Source organism: Alligator sinensis, unplaced genomic scaffold (assembly GCF_000455745.1).
Source record: "Alligator sinensis unplaced genomic scaffold, ASM45574v1 scaffold113_1, whole genome shotgun sequence".
Taxonomy (NCBI): Eukaryota; Metazoa; Chordata; order Crocodylia; family Alligatoridae; genus Alligator; species Alligator sinensis.
Genome location: NW_005842918.1, coordinates 510118 through 519713, shown reverse-complemented (window position 1 = coordinate 519713; position 9596 = coordinate 510118). Strand labels below are relative to the sequence as shown.

At 54.6% G+C, this 9596-nt stretch overlaps 1 protein-coding gene across 2 annotated transcripts; it reads left to right on the top strand.

Moving 5' to 3' along the window:
- Window positions 1–4033: 4033 nt before the first annotated feature.
- On the top strand, window positions 4034–6947 carry LOC112548092 (tapasin-related protein-like). 2 transcript variants are annotated; one of them, XM_025192392.1, is made up of 5 exons: window positions 4034–4170; window positions 4468–4794; window positions 4879–5172; window positions 6431–6535; window positions 6677–6947. In XM_025192392.1, the coding sequence occupies exons 1-5, from the start codon at window positions 4104–4106 to the stop codon at window positions 6832–6834; spliced, it is 951 nt and encodes a 316-aa protein (XP_025048177.1). In that variant the 5' UTR covers window positions 4034–4103; the 3' UTR covers window positions 6835–6947. The 2 variants fall into 2 exon arrangements, with proteins under 2 accessions (XP_025048177.1, XP_025048176.1); XM_025192391.1 differs by having other exon boundaries at window positions 4468–5172.
- Window positions 6948–9596: the final 2649 nt, after the last annotated feature.

Below are 9596 nucleotides of genomic sequence, written 5' to 3'. Positions count from 1 at the left end.
CCTGCCCCTGGTGTCATGTGTACAAGCACCCTGGGAGGCTTGCAGCTACAGAGCCAGGGACTGAGCCTGAGCTAGCAGGTCAAGATGGAGCTGGGGGGAGGTTTGCACCTTGTAGATTTACGAAAGTGCTTTCATAAGCCACGGCTGGCTTCATCCAGTGCTGCGAGTGCAAAGCAGCCAATGCCACCCAAAGTACAGCTAACCGCGGGGTCAGGCTACTAAGTAAAGTGGTAGAAACAGGTTTGGCTACCCACAATAGCACACTGTAGATTCCCACCCATCCCGGCTTGGGAGACTCGAGAGCACATGGATTAACAGCAGGTCTTGAATTTGCTGAGCTTTCCAAATTGTCTCCCCCAGCATATGCCCTTGATTTATAAGGGCACTTGTATCCCTTATGCGTTGCTTGGATATAAGTCACGAAATGGTGGCAAAAGTCACTGTTTCACTAGGTTAGTCGCATGTGGCTGCTTTGAATAGTCTAATTAAGGTTCTCTGATTGGTTTTATTTAAATGTCTTGGTTTCACTACAACATTTGGCCTTGGACTGAACAGAATTTCTTGTGGACTTGGAAGGTGTTAATTTGTTGGGATTTATAGCCTCAGGGAAAGTGAAAGGGAGGGTTTCTTACCTCATTTCCTTCTCTGTTGTGAAATACCATTCAGCCACAGCCTGTTTCTACCTTATCTTCATTTGTGGTTTTCTCTGACGAGGTTAATTTTATTCAAATAAATTAAGCATTAATTTATTATTCCATCTCCTGTTGTCATAGAACCATAGAAAGTGAGGATTGAAAGGGACCTCGGGAGGTCGCATCTAGTCCAACCCCCTGCTCAAAGCAGGACCAGCCCCAACTACGTCATCCCAGCCAAAGCTTTGTCCAGCCAGGTGTTCAAAACCTCCAAGGATGGAGACTCCACTACCTCTCTGGGGACCTGTTCCAGTGCATTACTACCCTCCTCCTGAGACAGTTTTTCCTAATATCCAACCTCAACTTCCCTTGCTGCAACTTGAGCCCATTGCTCCTTGTCCTGTTATCTGCCACCACTGAGAACAGCCCAGCTCCGTCGTCTTTGCAGCCCCACTTCAGACTGCTAATAAATCCCCCCCTCAGTCTTCTCTCCTCCAGACTCAATGAGCCCAGTTCCCTCAGCCTCTCCTCATCCGTCATGTGCCCCAGCCCCCAAACCTTTTTTGTTGCTGGATTCTCTAATGTGTCCACATCCTTTCTCTACTGAGGGGCCCAAAACTGGGCACAGGACTCCAGATGTGGACTCCCCAGTGTCGAATAAAGGGGAATAATCACTTCCCTCAATCTGCTGGCAACACTTCTACTAATGCAGCCCAGGATGCCCTTCGCCTTCTTGACAACAAGGGCACATTATTGGCTCCTATTCAACTTATTGTTGGCTCCTATTCAGCTTCTTGTCAGCGTGAAGTTTCAAAGTACTAAGCAAAATATACATCTAATAGAAGCAAATATACACTGAATGTGTTGGGTTACATCAATCGCTACTGCCAGTCGTTCAAGGTAAAGCTATGCTCTGGTGTGTTTAGGTAACTGAATGTATGGTCTTTCCTTATTATGTCCCCTTTTAGGCTTTGTGTTTAGTTAGACCTGGGAATGGATTCCTGTGGTTTGCTGAACAAGCTGGTTGCCACATTTGCAAAGGTTCAGGCTACGGACGCTCAGAAACAGGTTTTTGGGCCTTCTGTTTCTGCAGCTTGGTCTAAGCCCTTGAAAAGGGTCGAGGCTGGCATCCCTCTCCAGGCAGTGGTGCTTAGAAATGGAAGGGGAAGGAAGAAAGAGGGGGCACCATGGGTAGAGACCACGGTGGGCAGCAGAGATGAATAAAGCAGGTCACCCACCGAAGGAGTGAGGGGAGTTGTAGGGGCAAATCCAGGTGACAGGATAAGAACCCGCAGCCCATGTTCGGACCACACCTGACCCAGTCCGGTTGGAGAGGTCACGTCTTACCCTACAATTTCCCATCTAAATTGGTTTCAGGGTTTTGGCATCTCAGAACAGCCGCCCTGAAGTCAGTGCAAGGAGGTCCAGGTCTGCCACAGGCTTGCGTGTCCTTCTGGAACTGATGTTAGCTCCATGTTCATTCCCAAACACATGGATCCCCCCCACCTGCCCCATGCAGACAGCCAAAGGGTGCTGTGAGCTGGCAATGACATGTAGCACATCACTAGAGGAGCAGGTGAATGAACCCCAGATGTTATAATCCGTGTGCACGGACGTGGTCCATAGAGATGAGGGGCGCCCAGCTGGCCTACGGGTCCAGTGCCTTGGGCCTCTGCTACACATTGCATATACTACGTGGTTGATGGGTGAATCACGCAATAAATTTAAGACTAGCCACAGGTCCAAAGTAATTACTACACCATCGAAATGGCCATCCAGCCACAAAAAGAACCAAGCAGCTACAAAGGTAGCACTGGGAAATGGGTGACAGGTCTAGAGCCAGTTTCTATCAGGCTTTCATGTGCACGTGTAGCAGGGCCCTTGGAGAGGAGTGCGCAAGCCAGAAGATGGAGCGATGCCTTTGAGGCTACGGGGGCTGCCGGTGCAATGTCTGTGTTGTGTCAGGGCTGGCGGTAGTTGTACTAAGAGGTCGGATAGTGGGTTTGTCTGGGGTGGTTTGGACAGGGCTCATCCTGCCTTGGGCAGGGGCTGGACTAGACGTGACCTTCAGAGGTCCCTTCCAGTCCCACGGCTCTGTGAAATCCCTGAAGGGTTGAAGTGAGGAAACTTTTCTTTCCTCACTCCTGACTCTGCCTGAATTTGCCAACAAAGGGTGGGGGACTTATTCTTTTTTGCAGGAATGTTAAGTGTGGGTGTATGTTTGTGTGTATGTATGTGTATATATGTGTGTGTATAAATATATGTGTGTATATGTGTTTGTGTACATATGCATGTAAACATGTATATATGTATGTGTGTACATGTATACATGTCTGTATATGTGTCTATGTGTGCGTGTGTTGTTGAAGAGTCAGTCAGAAAGTAATGCCTCCTATTTTTTCTCAGACAAATGCATCTGTGTGTGTGTACACAAAACCTGCACATGCACTGGTACCATGTAGGATTTGTTTGTTTTTTTAATTCGATACTTAATATATATTCTGTTGTCCAACATCTACACTAACAGAGGTGTGTGTGTGTGTGTGTGTGTGTGTGTGTGTGTAGACTTCTTGTCATTGTTTTACATTCTTGGTGTGTTGCAACAAATATTAATTTTACCTGCACAGTTTGTGTGCGTGTATATATGTATGCATGTATGTATGTATGTGTGTGCGTGTGTGAGTGTGTATGCATGTATGCATTCATGTGTGTGTGTACGCACATATAAATGTATGCATGTGTGTGTATGTGTGTATATTGACTTTTTGTCATTGTTTTTCATTCTTAGTGTGTTGCAACACATACTAATTTTACCTTTATAATCTGTGTGTATTTGTGTGTGTGTATAGACCCTAAATGCTGGAGGCTGCAAGGAGAGAGGAACAAGGAGAAACAACCCATCTCAGACCCCTCCCTTCCAGCCTCCACACACTGCTGTTTTGGGACTTGGGAGCTGGGGAAGATGGACCTAGGGCCTGACCCAGGGAATGACAGTTTTTACATCCTTAGCGTATAATCTGGGGGGGAGAGGGGGGAGAGATTTGTCCCACATCACGGTTCGGTTGTAACAAACACCCAATTTGTTCACACGGTTCTTTGTTTCTTCGTGGCCAGCAAAACCAACCAAGAGATCTTGCAAACCAGAAGCACCCAGGTCCGGTGGAGCAGGACAAAAGCCATCCCCAGGGGACGTTAAGAGAAGCGAAGGGCTCTCCAGTGTTGTTCTCCAGGAGTTTTGAGCTAATGTAGCCACAAATGAGGTGAAATCTGGTGCATTACGGAGCCCCGCTGGTCTAGCTGAGCCCATCTGAGCTGGATTAAGGATGGTTCGGCTGGACTACAGTCCGCCTACTAGGCGCAAGGCTCTTCCTCCCTGCCCCCCCGATGCTGTAACAGCTGCAGGGCCATATAAATAGCAACACTCTCAGGTTTGCCCTTCTCTTGCCTGGGTGAGAGCCAACAGACAGACAGATGGGTGGTGGGTCCATGGGGCTGGCGACTCTCCTCCTCTTCCCCCTCCTCTTCCTGGGGGTGGACGGTAAGTTCAGATCTCCCCTGTATCCCAACCCCCCTATATCCCATACTCTGGGCATTGGCAAGCCAGCCTCTGCCAGCCCGGGTGGCCCCTGAGTTTGTGGAGGCCAGCCTGGACTTTGAGAGGAGCTGGGGAGGAGTGGGGCATGGAGCCAAGACACCTCATGGCTGACCCCAAACAGAAGAGCCAGGATTTGGGGGCTTGTTCCATGCTGGAAGGGGCATTGGAGCAGCCTGGTCATACCAAGCTGGGTTGCAACTGGGCATTGGGCCCTGGCCGGGTGTCTCTCACCCCATGCAGGATCCCGGCTGCAGGTGCTCACGGCACCCGTCTCCCAGGCCCTGCTGGGCACCAGCGCCCGGCTGCAATGCTGGTTCGACGTCGGGGGACCGGTGGCCTTGAGCTCCCTGTGGGTGACCTGGTGTCTTGAGGCCCAGAGGATCGCAAGCTACAACCCGGGTGGGGGCCAAGCCCGGCCTGGGGCCAGTCTGGCGGAGACGGTGTTGGAGAGTGGAGACGCCTCGCTGGTACTGGCCGGAGTGACGCTGGCGGACGAGGGGCTGTACACGTGTGTTGTGGGTTATGGGGCAGAGAAGCAGCAGGGCAACACCAGCCTCCGCGTGCTCGGTGAGGGTCGCCAGTGGGTCCTGGCAGGGAGGGGACTGGGGGAGACCCCCGGCACCATGGATCCAACCCCTCCATGCCCTGCAGCTGCTCCGAGGGTGTCCGTGGCCCAGCGCATAGGCAGTGCAGAGACTGCCCTCGAGTGCCACATCAGGGGCTTCTACCCAGCAGCTGTGGATGTGGCCTGGCTGCGGGATGGGCAGCTCCTGGACAGCTCAGGCCGCACCACCCCCCAGCAGAGCCCCGATGGCACCTACAACCTCTCACTAAGCTATGCCTTCGCCCCGAGCGCAGACAGCATGGGCGGCATCTTCTCCTGCCGCGTGCGGCACCAGGCGCTGGGGGAGGCCTTACAAGTGGAGCTACCCCTGCCCGTCACAGGTGAGACCCTCCCCACCCCACACACTGGCCATGATCATGACCACGTTCCCCTGGACAAGCCCTGATACCACACACACAAACGCGCGCGCACACACACACACACACACACACACACACACACGTATGCACATCCGCACATATACACATACACACAGAAAAACATATGCACATATTTACACACATACATTCGCAGGTGCACCCAAACACATGTGCGCACATACACATATACATACACATGCGTGCGCACACACACACAAAACACCTACACACATATGCACACAATACACACATATATGCACACATGCATACACATACAAAACACCTTTACACACATATGCACACACATGCACACATACATATATACACACACACACACACATGCAAACACACATCTATATACATATACACACATGCACTCATACAAACACGTAACACACACACACACAAGCATGCACACAGATGCACACACCCATACACATACATGCATACATCCCCATGCATACATGCACCTAAGGCACACAGATGCACACACATACATGCATGCATACAAACACACACATATATATGCACACCTATGCACGCGCACACACATATTTCACTTTTTTGCAAAAAAAGAATAAAAATCTCCCTTTGGTGGCAACTTCAGGCAGAGTCAGGAAAGAAAAGGCTCCCTCCCTTCATAGATTTCATAGACGCACAGGGCTGGAAGAGACCCTGAGAGGTCATATCTAGTCTGACCAGCCCTGTCCAAACCACCCCAGACACATCCAGCATCTAAACTCTTCCTAAAACTATCGTCAGCCCTGGCACGACACCTGACATCACACCCCTACCTGCCTCAAACCTGCCCCAGGAAAACCAGGGGTCCCGCGGCCACCAATGTCCTGTTGCAGTACAAGGTTGTTAATGTACGCTTCAGAGACCCCAGGTGGAGGCTGTGCCCCTGCTACTGTGGAAGGCAACCCCTGCCCCCAGTTGACCAAATCTGACCGGGAGGTAAAATCCTTTCCTGACCCCAAATCTGGCATCGGTCTGAGTCTGAGCACAGGGGCAAGACCCTCCAGCCAGGACCCTGCGGGGCGGGTGCTAGAAGGAGCATTGGCCCAGCCCAGTCCCCATCCCCAGCCCAGGCTGCACCCAGCACCTCGGGAGAGGCTTAAACCCCCCGACACATGGATCAATAAGGTGCCCGGGTGGGATTTTGGGTCTGCCTGGAGCCCCCAAACCTGCCCCTTGTCTTCCCCCCACCCCCATGCAGGCACTGGTGAGAACGAGGTGGTATTTGGAGCTGCCCTGGGGGTTGTGGCAGCCGTGGGGCCGACGGCCGCGGTTCTCCTGTACGGCTGGAGGAAGAGGCGAGAAGGTATCTATGGCCATGGGGAGAGGATCCTCCCTCTGATCCACTTTGGGGTGGAGGGGGCCAGGCTGAGGCCTAGCGCAGCTCGGGACAGGTCCCGGGCCCCCACAGCCTGACTCTCCACCCATTACCCTCTGTTCCCACCAGGCCACTGGGATCTGAGTGGTACCAACGTGCCAGGCACGAGGCTGGAGGCTGGCAGCGATGCTCAGAGGTCCCCAGAGGCCACTCCGGACTGTGAAGCCGGGGGAGATGGCAAGATGGGCACCAAGCCAGCGACAGGCAGCATCAGGGAGACCAAGTGACTTGAGTGCAGAGGCCACTGGCTACCCCAGCCCCAGCCGTGGAGGACCGAGGCAACTAAGAGAATGCCACAGGGAGTTGGCAAAGCCCCCAGACGCTGCAGCTGGGGTGCACGCCAGGCATGTGTAAGTGTGCACATGCGTGTGCATGTGCAGGTGTGCTCCCAGCTTCCCCGCCTCCCCCAGCTGCAGAGAACCCAGGCGTCTGGCTCCCCCGTGGGTGCTGCCCCACGTGGGTCAATATTGGCCGTCACTCTGCCCCCCCCAAATGCACGGGGAGCCACCAGGGAGGAGCCAGGCCAGGATGTTCCCTCCCTGGTGCCACATCTGGCCTGTAGCACCCACGGGGTCCAGGGCATAGCTGGGGGGGTTGGATCAGCACCCCCCACCTACTCTCTGTCTGTAGGTACCTCAGTGCAGACGGATCCTGTTCCCAGGCCCTGTCTCTGCAATGGACATGGGGGGAGGGGGGTGCATGTGTGTGTGCGCATGCGTGCAAGAGTGTGTGTGTATACCTGTGAGAGGGTGTGTATGTGCAAGAGTGAAAGTATGTGTGCAAATGTGGCTAGTGTGTATGACTATGTGTGTGTGTATGACTGTGTGTGTGCCTGAGTGTGAGTGAAAGTATGTGTGAATGTGTGTGACTGTTGAGAGGGGGTGTGTGTGACTGTGTGTCAATGTGTGGGTGCAAAAGTGTAAGTGAGCATGTGAGTATATAGTGTGTGTGTGAGCATGCATGTATGTATGTGTGAGAGCATGAGAGGGGGTGAGTGTGAGTGACTATATGAATGGAGTGTGTGTGCGTGAGTGTGTGTGCACATGCATGAGAGTCTGTGAGTGAGCATGTGAATGCAGAGTGTGTGACTGTGTATGTGAATGCATGTGTGAGCGTATGTGTGTGCATGAGTGTGCGTGTGTGCATGTGTGACAGTGTGTGTGTCTGTGACAGTGTGTCTGGGAGTGAGTGTGTGTGTGGTCTGTGTATGTGAGTGTGTCAGTGTGTATATGAGCATGTTAGTATGTACACGAGTGTGTGAGTGGAAGTGACATCAAGCTCCCCCGCCCCCCCCCGTCCAGCCCTTTCCACCCTGGGGAAGCACCACTCCAGGTACCCTATGCCCCACGGCCCCCAGTAGCAGGGGGACCCACTGCCCACCCCCACAGCTCCCCACCCTGCCATAACCCCTGGTACCCATGTACCCCCAGAACAGGTCCAGTCCCTCGGTGCATCTGGCTCCACTCCCGGCACCCCCACATCTGGCCATCCCGAGTCCCGGTCTTTCCTTCCACGCCGGGCAACAAAGACGTGCCTGGCACCTGTTATCAACTGACCTCGTCCTTGAGGGCCAGGTGATAATAAATCCCCGGAGACTTTCTCTTTCTCTTTGTTGCAAGCCTGGCTCCTGCCTCCCTCCAGCGTCTCTCTTCTTGTCCCACCGGGGCTGGCCTCAGTTTCTCCTCCTGCAGTCGCTTCACCCTGCCCATCCTCCTCCTTCCTGCCCTTTTCTGGATCTGTCCCCTTGGAGATGCTGGGATCAGACCTGGGTGCAGCCTTGCAGGCGCAGATGCCCAGTGCATGCATCAAGGGGCATCACAATGCTTCCCACTGTAGGACTGGGCCTGGCCTCGCTAGTGGAGGTGTTCCTGCAAACGTCATCTGGGTGAGCTGCACCCCACAAAAACACACCCCCACAAAAAACATTGGGCTTCATTAAGAGAATTGCAGCAGCCTCCTGCTGTGATGGCACCCCACAAGTGCTTGTTTCCTGAACCCTGTGAGGTCTGGTGCCTGCATCTCAACCTGGGTCCTGTGGTTCAGCAAGGCTGGAGCAGGGTTAGGAAAGGGGCTGGGGGGCCGGGGGCTGCGGGGCGGGAGTGAGGGGCACCACATGGCAGGGGGCTCTAGTCAGGGTCCTGGGCCCCATGGCTCAGCGAGGCTGGAGGAGGGCCAGGAAAGGGCCCGGGAAGGTGCCAGGGGAGATGGACAGGGGAGGAGGACCCATGGGGGCAAGCAGTGAGGTTCAGGATGTCCTAAGGAGGAGGCCCAAGGGACCCAGGACCCATTGCTCCCCATGGGATACACCCAGGGGTGATAGGTCCATTCATAGCTGCCACCCAGGAAAGTCAGAGCTCCTTCTTCTGAGATTTAGGAGCCAGTAGGTGGTGGGTGTCAGGGCCGAATAGAGCTCTGCTCCCTGGAACCTTCCCAGAGGTGGGGAGGGAACCCAGGCATCCGGGCTCTGGGCCTGGGGGGTCCCGTCAGCCGCCGTCTCCCCGCTGTGCCCTCTGGGTCCTGGGCTGACCACGTTGCTGGGTAGCTGTGCCTGCGGGGCCGGGACAGCGTCCTCACCGTCATCTACGAGGAGCTGCACCGGGTGGGGCCCCTCACTTCTGACCCACACCCCTGGCCCCCCAGCCCTGCCAGTGCCCCTCACTCCCAACCCGCAGCCCCCCGCCCTGAGCTGTGCTGTGTCCCCAGGACCCCCGGGGCAGCATGGGCAGGATCTGCGGCTTCCTGGGCGCGGAGCTGAGCGAGCAGCAAGTGGTGGCCATGGTGGAGAACAGCTCGTTCCAGACTGTGCGGGGCAACAAGATGGCCAACTACTCACAGATCCCCAACACTTACCTGGAGCACTCCAAGGGGCAGCACCTGCGGAAAGGTGGGCAGGGGTGGGGGGCTGCAGGTTGCAAGTGAGGGGTCCTGGGGGGCAGGGAACTGTGGGTCAGGAGTGAGGGGCACCAGCAGGGCTGGGAGAGATGGGGGC